This window comes from Schistocerca serialis, chromosome 2, assembly GCF_023864345.2.
Source record: "Schistocerca serialis cubense isolate TAMUIC-IGC-003099 chromosome 2, iqSchSeri2.2, whole genome shotgun sequence".
Taxonomy (NCBI): domain Eukaryota; kingdom Metazoa; phylum Arthropoda; class Insecta; order Orthoptera; family Acrididae; genus Schistocerca; species Schistocerca serialis.
The window spans coordinates 304,304,279-304,318,806 of record NC_064639.1 but is presented as its reverse complement, the minus strand read 5'-3'; the positions used below and the strand labels follow the sequence as shown (position 1 = coordinate 304,318,806).

Genomic DNA, 14,528 nt, shown 5'->3' with positions numbered 1-14,528 from the left:
CCAGTGTGTTCGTCGCAGACCCGGAGAACAGTTCAAGACTGAGTGTGTGCAGCAATGTGTGAAGCATCCAACTTCCATTATGGTCTGGAATGTGACGTCCGAGAAAGGCACTGGCAGATTACACATCGTGAAGGAACAATGAGGCAAGTACATTATACAGAAATCCATGAAAAGCAACTTTTCCCCCAAATAAATGAGTGGTTTCCAAATAAATATGCCATTTTTATGCATGATGGGGCACCTTGCCACAAAGCCAAAAGTGTTTCCAAGTACTTGGAAGAAAAGCAACTGAAAGTGTTGCTCTGGCCAGAAAATAGCCCTGTATGAACCCAACTGAAAATTCATGGGCTATTGTGAAACAGAGAATAAGGAAACTTACAGTAACCACCAAACAAGATCTCATGGGGAAACTGGAGGAAATCTGGTACCATGACAATGATATTAAAATGTCATGTGAAAAGTTAATAAAACTACGCCAAAAAGGATACAAAGGTTGACTAAGAACAAAGGCACGCATACAAAGTATTGAATGTACAAATTTAATCTGTATGTGGATGTAAATGTGTAATAAACGTACAGTTTTGGGAAAAATGTCTTTAGTCTAATAATTTGAACACGTCTGCACGCTTGCTCCAGCGATTCTCCAGCTTTTTCATCCTATCGAAAAAGCAGGTTCTGTCACAGTCTGCAGAATACTCGTTGACCGCAACTATCACTTCCTCATTTGATGAAAAGTTCTTCTCAGCGAGCCAAAGTTTCAAGTTCGGGAACAGGTAGAAGTCATTTGGGGCTAAGTCTGGTGAATAAAGTGGATAAGGTACCAGTTCTAACTCCAATTCAAGCACTATCGCCATTGTTATCACTGATTTGTGGGATGGTGCATTAACCTGGTGAAAGAGCACTTTTCTCTTGACAACCTTGATCTTTTTTTTAGACAATGCAAATCTCAAACGATCCAGCAATGAAGCATAATAGGGTCTAGTTATGCTTCTGCCTTTTCCAAGTAACCTATGAGGAAATTCCTTGGGAATCTCAAAAAGAGGGGCAATCACTTTACCAGCTGACAAAATGATCTTTGCCTTCTTCGGTGCACTTTTACCAGGCTTTGTCAGTTGTTGTGACTGTGTTCTGACTCTGGCGTGTAGTGATGGATCCAGGTTTCATCGAGTTACAAATCGGCGCCAAAGGTCTTGCGGATTGCGATTAAACATCGCCAGAGATTGTGCTGAAATGTTGTCCCAAGTGCGGTTTTGGACGACTTGGAGGAATAACAGCACCCACGTCGCATACAGCTCCTTCGTATCCAATTCTCGTGCAGGATATTATGCACTTGCTCAGTTGAGATGCTTACAGTCTCAGCAATCTCATGAATGTTTATTCGGCGTCCTTTCATTATCATATCACGGATTTTGTCAGTGGTTCCTTTGAGATGACCTTCCTGGAATGCTGCAGCGCGTATCGTTTCCGGTACCTGTCTCACCACGTTTAAATTCCTTAATCAAGAAGTATATGGTCCTCAAAGATAGTGAAGAGTCTGCGTGAACTTCATCCTATTCTGTTTTGATATGTGCGGCAGCCCAACCCTTCAAATTAAAATGTTTAATAACAGCAGGAAACTTAGTTTTACCCATTTTCAATCGCAGACGACACACTTACCAATTCAGAAGGCTGTCAACACTGAACTGTACGCTGTTATATTGTTGAAAATTCTCTGTACGATCCTTGGAGTAATCACGCTTACCAACCATGAAGGTGCAACAAAAACGTTCCTTTCTTTTATGGAAATTTACCAGACTTACAAAACCATCCTCGTATGCGCACACAGTCTGCACATTTGGGAAAAGCTACCTAGCCTTAGCCGCGTCTGTGGGGCCCCAAATCAAACGGCCCAACACATCCCCCAGGACGGTGAACTACGACCGTATCAGGGCAGCCCAGCTGGCTTCAACGCCACACCGTCTTACCTCGAATGGGTCCCCAATTTGGACATCAAACTACGAAGAGCCCAGTTACAAAATACACTTGCTGCGATGCTATGTTTTGTTTCAATGTCTTATTATACAGCGTGTTTATAAATTAGTTATACAAAAGCAACCTTTATTGTGAAAAGGATAAATATCTTACACAAATGTCTGACACAGCACTGAATGCAGTATATGTCCAATTTTTATTCAGGATATAGCACGCCACCACCTCAAACAAACTGTTATTAATTGGTACAATCGCTCCACCGATACTGGGCTGTGTATCACGTAGGACGCCGGGTCAAGGTCGGCCAGATTTACGGTTCTTTATTTTTTGCGGAGTCAACTGTAACTGACGTATCATATCTGGACATGGTTGAACATTATCTAATGCCTCAGTTACAACAGGATATGGGTAGAGAATTTATTTTACAACCAGATGGCGCGCCACCACATTATCATCGTGAAATTGTCTTGTTATCTCAGTAGGAATGTGTCGACTTGGATTGGACGTGGTGGAACAATATCCTGCCCATCAAGATCACCCTAGACAAAAATATAATGGTGCTGAATATAATAACATGTGCATGCACCTATGGTGCGTGGAGGCTGCAGTGCCAAGCTACGTAATATGGAGGCTGCAACGACCATGATCGATTGAGAAAGCTGGATGGAATCAGCCATTACATAGAGCTCTCACAGCGTCGACTGCTAAAAAGAAAGCACATTTCACGGCAACATCTGTTTTACATGCCCTGCCAGTTATGTTGTGACTGAAAAAATGGATAAGCAAACAACAGGGCAGGGAGAACTTAACATTCTCCGGGGAAAAAAAACTTCTTTTAGAGAACGTATAATTAAACTGTTGTAATAGCAATACAAATTGTCATTAAACATAGGTAAATTACTATTTTGCACTGTAAATAAACGAGGGGGAGAAAGGGGTGAGCGCTGAAATGAACCGTTAAAGGTGACTGAGCCAGTGACGATACCGACAAATGTGTTATGAGGCATTAGTTTCTGAAATTAGTGTTGCAAAGAAAGCTCCACAGTTTTTGTCACAAGAACTTCACTTCAAGGATAATAAGGAAACTTCAAGATTTGGTTTTAGAAAGAGTCAGAATAAACGAATCGTCATCTACAAATAAGAAGTACTTTCAAAACAGATAAGTCGTATCAAATTTTTTACGAAAAAACTTAACGTAAGAATTAAGCCAAGCAATATCAAGGCATTTTCCATATCGTGCGTTACCAAGAAGGCTAGGTGGGGTAGTTTATGCCCACCTGCAAAAAACTCTTTAGAAAAAGCAAAATTCGTTAATTGTTCTTGAATTGTCTTAACAACATACTGTCTAAAGACGTACTGATGTGTGAGTATGGTCCAGAACCTGAAAAAACCGTTTAGCACACTGTTACTTATCTTCAATAAAACATACTACCTACTTCATGACCACCACAGAAAAACTTTTAAAAATGAAAATTTCGTTCACTGTTGTTGAATTTAACTCTCAACATACATTTTAAAGAGATATTGATATGTAAGTAAGGTCCTCAGAGTCGAAATGCTGAATGTGACATTCACTGGGAAAAGTGACATCGGCTACCGAGACTTAACTTTTTGCGTTAAGTTTATGTGACAAATTTAAAACATATATGAAATCTGGTTAAATTCATTAAAAACAAATAACTTTTTTTTAAATTATAGCTGACTAGCTATTTTGTTATGACCACAGAAGGTGGCTACAAAGTACCCCCCCCCCCTTTTGTATTGCGAGTGTTAAAACGGCAAATGGTATAATTACATGAAACTTGAATGCTTACAAATTACCGTGCGAACGATATTGTCAAACAAAAGCACAACCCACGATTTGTTGGGATAGTTACGCAAGGCACTGGCGTACAGCGTGCGACAGCTCTACACTTGCAACAATACCGGAGTGTACGCTATTACTACCTCCCTCCTCGCCCCCGAACCCACTCACTCAGTATATTTTTGGTCGTAAGCACAATGGTGCTACCGCCCTACCCAGTTCGCTTCGATGTGTAGCAAGTGAGCCCTATTTTTTAGTAGCGATGCAACACTGGGTGTGCACTGCGGCCGATCAACAATCAATGAGAGTGCGTATGTTTACACTAGATATGAATTTACGATGAAAGAAGCGTAGGCACCCATCAACAAGGGCGCCGGTATGAGCAACAGTGGGGACCCGCCCCCTCCCTCTAGCTCTCTGGCAAAGCAAACAATATGGTGTACTTACGTAAGGAAAAGAAATAGGTTTAGTGTTACACATGTACTTAAGATGGTCGGATTTGATAATTTCTATGGCTATTTGATAATTTCTATGGCTACTTGCAAATTGTCATCCGTCTTCCAAAATAATAAAAGTACACTATACGCCCAAGTCTAACCCGCTCCCCATACAAATTTTACGGGCGCCCTTGGCCACCAAGACAACAAAACGAGCTAGCTGTCAAAGATGAGACGAAACTTGAATGAACAATGGAACACCGCCTGCACACGCCACTGGCAGGTTCGCAACCCCGACCGCGCTCCCTGCTCGGGCCTTCGTGGCTTGTGCGTCGTATAATTCGAGAGATGCGTGCGCACGCTGCAGCTGAGGCGGCTGGCCTGGCTGGCGCGCGGTGTAGGAGCGCCGCTTTCACGGTTCGCCCGTCCAGTCCCCCAGCCTTCACACTCATCTGGTGGCCTTGAGCATTATCTCCCACAGCTCTTTGCTTCAACAAAAACCTTCTACCACCTCTGCGGTAACGAGGAGCAGCGATGTTGGCAAATGGCCTTGGATAAGGGGGGATGTATACTGAGGCTACAAAAGTCATGGGAAAGCGATATGCACATATACAGATGGCGATTGTGTCGCTTACACAAGATATAGAAGGGCAGTGCATTAGCAGACCAGTCATTTGTACTCAGGTGATTCATGTGAAAATGATTCCGACGTGGTCGTGGGCGCACGACGGAAATTAACACAGTTTGCACCCGGAATGGCAGTTGAACTAGACTCGTGGGACATTTCATTTCGGAAGATGTTCGTGAATTCAAAACTCCTAGGTCGATAGCGTCAAGATTGATCCGAGAATACCACCCCGATGGCCTTCAATTAACGACTGAGAGCAGCGGCGTTTGCATTGTTGTCAGTGCTAACAGACAAGCAATACAGTGTGAAATAACGGCAAAAATCAATGTGGAACGTACGACGAATGTATCCGTTAGCGCACTGAGGCGAAATTCGGCGTTAATGAGCAATGGCAGCAGACGACCGACACGAGTGCCTTTGCTAACAAGACGACATCGCCTACAGCGCCTCTCCTGGAATTGTGACCGTATCGGTTGGACTCTAGACGATTGAAAAACCGTGGCCTGGCCAGAGGAGGCCCGATTTCAGATGGTAAGAGCTGATGGTAGGATTCGAGTGTGGCGCAGACCCCACGAAGCTGTGGACCCAAACTGTCAACAAGGCACTGTGCAAAGTGTGGTGGCTCCATAGTGGCGTGGACTGTATTTCCATGGAATCGACTTAGTCTTCTGGTCCAACTGAAATGGTTATTAACCGAAAATCGTTATGTTCGGCTACTTGGAGGCCATTTGCAGACATTCATGGACTTCATGTTCCCAAACAAATATGTGGTTTTATGGATGACAATGCGCCATGTCGCCGGGCCACAACTGTTCGCAAGTGGTTTGAAGAACACTCTGGACAGTTCGAGCACATGATACGGCCACCCAGATCGCAAGACATGAATCCCATCGAGCATTTATGGCACGTAATCGAGAGGCCAGTTCGTGCACGAAATCCTGCACCGGCAACACTTACACAATTATGGGCGGCCATAGAGGCAGCATGGCTCATTATTTCTGCAGGGGACTTTCAACGTTTCGTTTAGTCCATGCCGCATCAAGCTGCTTCATTACGTCTGGGCTAAAGAAGGTCCGACACGATATTAGGAGGTATCCCATGACTTTTGTCACCTCAGTGTGCGCAAAAATTGATTAAAAACGTTGGAATTATTTTGCCACCGTTTAGTTCTGTTGCATGTTGGAAATAATGTCATCAATTTGCGGACTTTAATTCGTGCTACAAATGCTGTAAAGGCCATATTGTTTGGGCCAATGAGCAGTGTTACGACCCCTTTTCTACAAAACTATATTTTTTTGCGATATTTGATTACTTCCCGTAGAGTACTGTGGCTGTGAGCCCATCACCATTTATGATGCGATTAATTATAATTTGTTACAGAAATGTACACTTGGTGGAACACAAAACTTTAACGAGAACTTTAATAACCTCATTTAAGACAGACGCCCAAAGACAAAATTTTCCTTATCTACTGTTGTTAAAATTTTTTATATGATGTTGGTTTGGTGTTGAGTGATGGTAATAGTGGAAGAATCAGGACCCTTGTGAGACAAGGATCTGGTGCACGTTGCTTCACTGAAAACTTATTGAAAAATATAGATGACATGCGTATCGCTAGTCCAGAAATGTCAGTAAACAGTATTTGCCAAACTGAATCATACAACGGGAAAAGAGCTAAATGAAGACCAAAATCACCAAATGTATGGTTATGGCCAATATTAAGTTACTTCCTTCTGGCTTAAACGCTAATAAAATCTTATTTCTGCGTTTCCCGCAGATTTCATTTTTCAGTGTATGAGGAATATTTTCTGTTGAACCATCGCAGATAAAATGTGAAATTTCTTATAGTCTTCGCACATACTATAACATAACTCCCTGTGATACAAAATTTTTTAAAGTGTGTTAATGTCAAATTTATTTACATTTTTCTGAAATAGAAAATGCTATATATATAATTCATAAATTGTTGCGAGAGTTGTAACACTAACATTAAAAAACTGGTGCACACATTTGTTTATCTAATTACTAAGAAAAACCTTCACACACACAAACTTTCCTCCAATACTAAATACGTGATCCTTTGACGTCTCAGAATGTGTCAACCAACCCCTTAATTTAGTCCACTTGTGCCATAAACTTATTGACTCTCCAATTCTATTCAGCATCTCCTCGTTAGTTAGGCGATCTACATATCTAATGTTCAGCATTCTTCTGTAGTACCACAATTCAAAACCTTCTACTCTCTTCTTGACTGAACTGTATATCGTTTTCTTCTTCTTGACCTTTAACTGAACTTCTCCATATTTTTCCTTGGCCTCCTCAATCGACGGATTGAATAAATGAGATGTAGGCTACAACCCTGTTCACGCCCTTCTCAACCACTGCTTACGTCCCATACACCTCGACTCCTACAACTGCCGTCTGGTTTCTGTACAAGTTTTAAATAGCTTTTCGCTCCCCGTAATCTAGCCCTGCTACCTTTAGAATTTCAAAGGGAGTATTCTAGTCAACATTGTCAAAATCTTTGTCAACCTTTATAAATCCTACAAACGTAGGTTTGCCTTTCTTTAACCATCTTCTAAAAGAAGTCACAGCGGCAATATTGCCTCGCGTGTTCCTACATTTCTCCAGAGTCCGAAGTAATCTTCCCTCCCTTTCTCCCAGTTTTCTTCCATTCTTCTGTAAACAATTCGTGTTAGTATTTTGTAACTATGACTTGTTAAACTGATATTCGGTAATATTCACACCTATCAGCACACGCTTTCGTTGGATTTGGTTTGTGTTCTAAAAGCATCCAGCAATGTCCTAATTAAATTACTTGACAAAAAACTAAAAACCAAATCCAGATTATAGCCAATAACATGACAAGATGTGCAAAATTTGGTTCAATTATTTTTCAAACAGGAAGAGTTACCTTAGCTTACATGTATCAGTACCCGTTTATTTTCTCAAACGATCCCCCTCAAAAGCAAGTGCCCAAATCCAAATCAGGCAGCTGAGACAGGTAGCATGCACCCAGAATTACTGAGATCCTTGGGGGAAAATGCCATGGACAAACTATTCCACCTGGTGTGCCAGGTATGCAAACTTGCGAAATAGCCCGTGGCTTCAAGAAAAACGTAGTAATCCCGACTGCAATGAAAACAAATGCTTAAAGGTGTGAATATTACCGGACCACCAGTTTAATAGGTCATTGCTGCAAAATAATGACACGAATTATTTGCAGAAGAATGGAAAAATTGGTAGAAGCCGACCCTGGGAAAGATCAGCTTGGGTTCCGAAGAAATGTAGAACCACGTGAGGCAACGCTGATCCTACAACTTTTCTTAGGAGATAGACTCAAGAACGGCAAATCTACGTTAATAGCATTTGTAGGTTCAGAAATAGCTTTTGACAATGAAGAATGTATTCTTTGAAATTCTGAATACAAGCAAATATAAAAGATAAGGAGTGGAAGGTCATCTATAAATTGTTCAAAAATCAGGTTGCAGTAGTACGAGCCAAAGGCCACAAAAAGGATCGAAAACAGAATGTGGCGGTATTGTAGCCTATTCCACAAGTTATTCAATTGATACAGTGACCACGTAGTAAAATAAACCAAAGAAAAATTTGGAAGCAGAGTTAAGGGAGAAGGAATTAGGATTTTGATGTTTGCCGATAACCCTGTAATTCTATCTGAGACGAGCAAGGACTTGGAAAAGGAGCTGAACGGAATGGGTAGTGTCTTGAAAAGAAGTTATAAGATGAAAATAAAACAAGTGTAATGGTATGTAGCCGAATAAAATCAAGCGACGGCTGAGGAAATTAGAATAAGCAAATAAGTTTACTAAAGTGATTTTCCTATCAGGACAGGAAAATAAAAAGAAATATTTTAGCATCTAATAAGTAAGTGGTTGGAAGTCGTCTCTGAAAGTATTTGTCTGGAGTGTTGCCTAGTACGAGAGTGAAACATGGTTGATAAGCAGCACACGCAAGAACAGGCCAGAAGGTTTTTTTTTATGTCGTGCTAAAGAAGAATGTTGAGGTTAGATAACTAATGAAAGCGTACTGAATAGAATCGGGGACAAAAGAAATTCATGGCACAGCTTCACCGAATCGGTTGACATGACCCATCCTGGAGCATCAAGGAATAGTTAATTTGATAATGGGGGAAGTTTGAGGGGTAAGTATTGAAGACGGAAACCAAAGATTACACGCAGTAAGTAGGTTCAAGGAGAAGTACGTTCAGCTAATTCCGTTTAAGTACGAGTTTTCGTTGGTACCATGTGGTTATAATTATTAAAGTGCAGCTACTCATAGAGGTCCACTGTGGGCTGTAATTATCGTATGGCAGCGACACTTGGCAGATATGCCAGTACATTAACGCGCAACCGATTTACGCTGGAAAACAAATCAGTTCCAATTGTGGCCACCAGGTGCAAATCTGGCGCTTTACACAGTTCGTATCACGGTGTGGCAGCCAAGCTGTCATTTGAGAAGCCATAACGTGAGTGAACAGTATGGCTATCGAGAAGTGAGGCCGTGCGCAGTTAGTCAAAGTGTTTTATGTGACCGTCAGCAATTACAGTGCTGTATAGAGAGAGTATGACGACTGAAATGTTTTAGGAGAGTTTGCATGTCATTAAATTGTTTAAAGGTGGTGATGATGAGGTTCGAAAACACGGGTGAGCTTGGTGTGAGGCAAGTGTCATATCCCGTTGGAAGTTGTGACGAGCTTGCTGGTACTGTAACTGGCTATTCAACACGTTCTCTGGGCAGTGATAGTGCTCGTGCGGTGTCACGAGAATTGTCCATTCCATGGTCAACAGTACACAATACTTTGTCGTTATTTTACATTGGTATCCTCACAAGACCAAGACCGTGCAACAACTAAAACCTCATGATCCGCAGCAACGTTTTAAATTTGCTCGTCGGTTTCTGTCACAGATCGAGGTCGATGACATGTGGCCAACGATATTCTATGGTGTGACATACACAAAACCGGCGAATTTGATGCACTGTTAACCGAGTGTTGTGCAGGAAGAACCATTGCACTCGCCGTAAGTGACTGTGGAGTGAGGATTCACAAGCGCCTTTATTCTCGATCCCCTCTTCTCTGAAGAGGATACACACAGAGGGCCTGTCAGGTGTACCGTAAGGTCAGCACGTTATCGAGATCTCCTTCATTATGTGATTCCTGTTTTGGAAGAGCGCAGCTATGTGGAAACCACTGTTTTCATGCAACATGGGGCGGCAGCTCATGGCGCTCGCCCAGTGGAAGAACTGCTAAATGCAACCTTCCACGGACGTTATCTCCAGAGGTTTTCCAGATGCACGGCTTGCAAGATACCCTGTTCTGAATCCATGTGACTTTTGATTACGGAGATATCTAAAAGAACGCGCTTAACAGGGGCACGTTCGGTCTCTACCTGATCCGAAGGCCAGTAGGTATATACACGAACACGCTGCTCAGATTTCATCGGAACTGCTGCGAACAACTGTTGATCACGGCGGTTTATGGATGCAGCGTTACGTCGACGTATCCGGTGCTTATGTTGAACAAACTGTGTAAGACGCGATTATTAATAAAATCAACATTATGCCTTTCTCGCTTGTTTGACACCTTCTGCTTACGTAACGTTCCTAATCCATTACAGATGGAAACATTTCTGTACACCTTTCTTGCAATCACAGCGCCAGATCTGCACCTTGTAGCCAAAATTAGAACTAATTTTTTTCCACCGTAAATCGGTTCCGCATTAACACATTAGAATATCTACTAAGTTCCGCTGCCATACGATAATTACAGTCTGCAGTGGACTTCCGTGAGTAGCTGCACTTTAATTATAACGACGCGGTATTATTTTCACACCCAACCGTCTGATTCATGATGGTCTCTTTTAATACTGAAATGAGAACGAAAGATCACGCCTTTGTGCGGGCAAAACTATATCGTTACCACAGACATCAACAGTATCGTTCCTACGCTCAAGTTCCTTGCATGAATGGGGAGTGCAATCTACTTGCGCTAGAGATCCACCCAGAGACACGGCTAGTAGATCAGGCAATTTGAATGGCGTACGTGTGTCTTGCGTCCAGTACTTTGGGGAAAGACATTATAATTCCGCTTGTGACTGTGTACGCGTTCCAGCTGACTGTGCTCTCAGAAGCGCTTATCGCACTTAACGCGTAACTGGAACTAGAGTATCAACGTCGCTTCAGACTACCTCGAGATAACCAGTCTTACGTCATATTTGTGTCAAGGTCAGTATACAATTCAATGTTCGGGACTCTTTATCACAGAATAAGTAACTGGATGATCACAAAATAAACAAAACAGCTCCAAGACGAAACATAAGTCATTCGTGATTTTCTCTGTGATCTGGTCTTTTCTTTCTTTTTCTTTTTTTCCCCTTCCTTCCTTTCACTGGTTCTACAGCCGACTATGGTGGAGAGAAGTCGCCGCACAACTGTGTACACTGTAAATGTTCCCTTTTTTTACACAGCAGAACTTTTGAGCGTTCTATTGTTATACCTCGTGTGTTCTGTTGTTATCCCTCGTCACACTGCATTTACGCCAGTCGTACTGAATTTCGGCACTTACGAAGGCGTGCTGAAAAGTAGTGCCTCCGAATTTTTTATGTTAAATACAAACATTAGTATCTTTCTACATTAATATTCTTCATGTCTACATATTTATTTCTCAAGATAATCACCCTGGCGACGAAGACATTTCTTCCAACGAGAAACCAGTTATTTGATATCATAACTGTATAACGTTGACGGAGCCACTGCCTCACTTCTGCTTGCACCGCTTCAACACTTTCGAAGTTCTTTAAGTTTTGGAAACAGCTGCAAACGAATGGGGCAAATCAGGGCAGTGTGGATGATAATAGATTAGTGAACCAAAGGCGTCCGATTACTGCAGATGTCGCAAAGCTCGTGTGTGATCTGGCATTCTCATGCTGGAGGAGACAAGCACCATGTGTGGACGAACTCTTCGAATTCGTGCTTTCAGTTTCCTGAGGGACTACAGCACCCTGTTCCTCACACAAAGCCATAGTTCCGTTACATACCGACATGTTTGACGCTACATTTTGGAGCCTTCTAACCGCAGAGGGTTGCAACTTGGGTCAGCGAAGCGGGAAAGTCGGCCGAGTAATACGCGTGACACTGTAATGCCTCAAAGAATATTGAGAACAAAATTACTTTTCAGCGAGCTTTCGTAACATCACTGGATATTTATGCTCACTGAGGTGAAAAAAATCATGAAACAGAGATATCCACATATACAGATGGCGGTAGTAGCATGTAATAAAATGGCAATCCACTGTCGGAATTGCCATTTGTATTCGGGTGTTTGATGTGAAAACGTTTCCGACGTGATTATGACCGCACGACAGGAATTCACTGACACGCATGGGACACTCCATTTCGGAAATCGGTAGGGAATTCGGTGTTCTGAGATCCACAGTGACAAGAGTGTATCGAAAATACCAAATATCAAGCATTACTTCTCACCACGGACAACGCAGTGGCCGAGGGCCTTCACTTAATGACCGAGAGCAGCGGCGTTTGCATAGAGTTGCTAGTGCTGACAGACAAGCAACACTGCATGGAACAACCGCAGAAAGCAATGTGGTACGTACGAGGCAAGTATCCGTTAGGGCAGTGTGGGGAAATTTGGCGTTAATGGGCTATGGCAGTAGACGACCCACCCGAGCGCTTTTGTAAACAGCACGACATCGCCTGCAGCGCCCCTCTTGAGCTCATGAAAATATTGGTTGGAGCCTTGACGACTGGAAAACCGTAGCCCGCTGAAATGAACCCCGTTTCCAGTTGGTAAGAGCTGATGGCAGGGATCGAGTGTGGCGCAGAAACCTCGAATCCATGGACCCAAGTTATCAACAAGGCACTACGCGAGCTGGTGGTAACTCCATAATGGTGTGGCCTGTGTTTACGTGGAATGGACTGGGTCCTCTGGTCCCACTGTACGGATCATTGACTGGAAATGGTATGTTCAGCCACTGTAGGTGGTGGCTGTGGAGGCTGGGGGCGGCCAGTAGGACAACACGGTGGGGGCGGCTGTGGAGGCGGGCGCCACGTCGTACTGTGTACCCATTCATGAACTTCATGTCCCCAAATAACGATGGAATTTTTATGGATGACAAAATTATTCGCAATTGGTTTGAAGAACACTCTGGACAATTCGAGCAAATGATTTAGCCACCCACTTCGCCCGACATGAATTCCACCGAACATGAGACGTAATCGACAGGTCAGTTCATGTACAAAATCCGGCACCGACAACACTTTCGTTATTATGGACGGCTACAGAGGCAGTATGGCACGATGTTAGGAGGTATCCCATTACTTTTTTCACCTCTTTCTTTATTATTTCACTTGTAATCAGCCGAAATTTGTCACATCATAAAATTCTGTGGCTTGGTTAGAGAAAAACTCACATTTTTACGAGGGTAGGTGGTGGCTGTGGAGGCTGGGGGCGGCCAGTAGGACAAGACGGTGGGGGCGGCTGTGGAGGCGGGCGCCACGTCGTACTGTGTACCCACGGGTGGCGGCTCTGCGGCGGCGGGGGCGGACGGCGGCGGTGCCACCTGCTGCGGGGGCGGCGCCGGCGGAGGCTGGCCAGACGGCGCTGGCGCGGCGGCGGCGGTGCCGCCCACCTGCTGCGGGGGCGGTTGTGCCTGCTGCGGGGGCGGCTGCTGGCCCGGCGCCTGCGGGGGCGGAGCGCCCGGGCCCGACGCGGGAGACGGCAGCCCCTGGAAGTACTGACGTGCGTCCTCCAGCACGTTGCTGAACGATATGTCCATGTCCAGAGGCAGGCCTGCGGAAGGAAACGAGAAACATGCGTTACTTTACAGCAGGAAATCTGTACAACTGCGACTGCATGCGCTACCAACATGTTCCAAAACGCAAAAAAACTGGGTTTTTCCGGCGCTCGTACTTCAGGTTTTATTGGTGATAGATTGGTAGGATCAAGTGCTTTGGATATCCCTTGAGCATGCCCAACATAAGGATCGTCTTACTGTAGGTATCCTATAGTGCAGAGTTAATTTTTTTAATATTTCGCACTTCTTGCTGTTTGGCCAAATGGAGGAAGCAAATCGGTTGGTTCTTTTTGCATTGTCTATGGTCTATGGTGATCCTTAAGGGTCTCGTTGAGGCACCATCTAGCTCATGGACGGTTCCTGACAAAACCCCAAAAAAGCATTTTTCACCATTTTTACGCCGTCGGCAGCAGATATAGAAATAATTAACCGCAGCAAATTGCTCAGATTCCAACGGTATATTCACCAAGCATTTATCTAGAAACGCCATCATCCCATTTTCAAAAATCTTTATTCGTTATCGAGAAACACTCCAAAAACATGGCTTCTGGGTGTGAAAACGCGGATGGCAAGACTGCTTTGTACAGGAAATAGATGTAATTTTTACGACGTTTTCGCAAGATCCCGATATCGAACAGCCTTGAAAATTATCTTGATATCTTTATCCGTTTCCAAGGTGCGAAGTTTCCCTACTTGTAGACAAAAAATACGCACGTAAAATCCATGTCTGGCGGAAACGTAGTTAACACAGCGATGTAGCACAGAAACAATGCGGTCAAGTGTCTCCGTTATCATCAGAAGGGTAGTTGGAACCCCATGTTGTAGTACTGAAGCACAAGCAAAATTTTTGTGCACGTAAA

At 43.5% G+C, this 14,528-nt stretch overlaps 1 protein-coding gene across 1 annotated transcript in view; it reads right to left on the bottom strand.

Moving 5' to 3' along the window:
* LOC126455923 (uncharacterized) overlaps positions 1–14,528 on the bottom strand; it is a 151,913-nt gene that overhangs the window by 47,039 nt on the left and 90,346 nt on the right. The window contains exons 2-3 of the mRNA XM_050091681.1: positions 13,548–13,664; positions 13,285–13,400 (exon numbers count right to left, since the gene is read on the bottom strand). Of these exons, the coding sequence (XP_049947638.1) occupies positions 13,285–13,400; positions 13,548–13,664 (233 nt within the window). The remainder of the gene's footprint in view (positions 1–13,284; positions 13,401–13,547; positions 13,665–14,528) is intronic.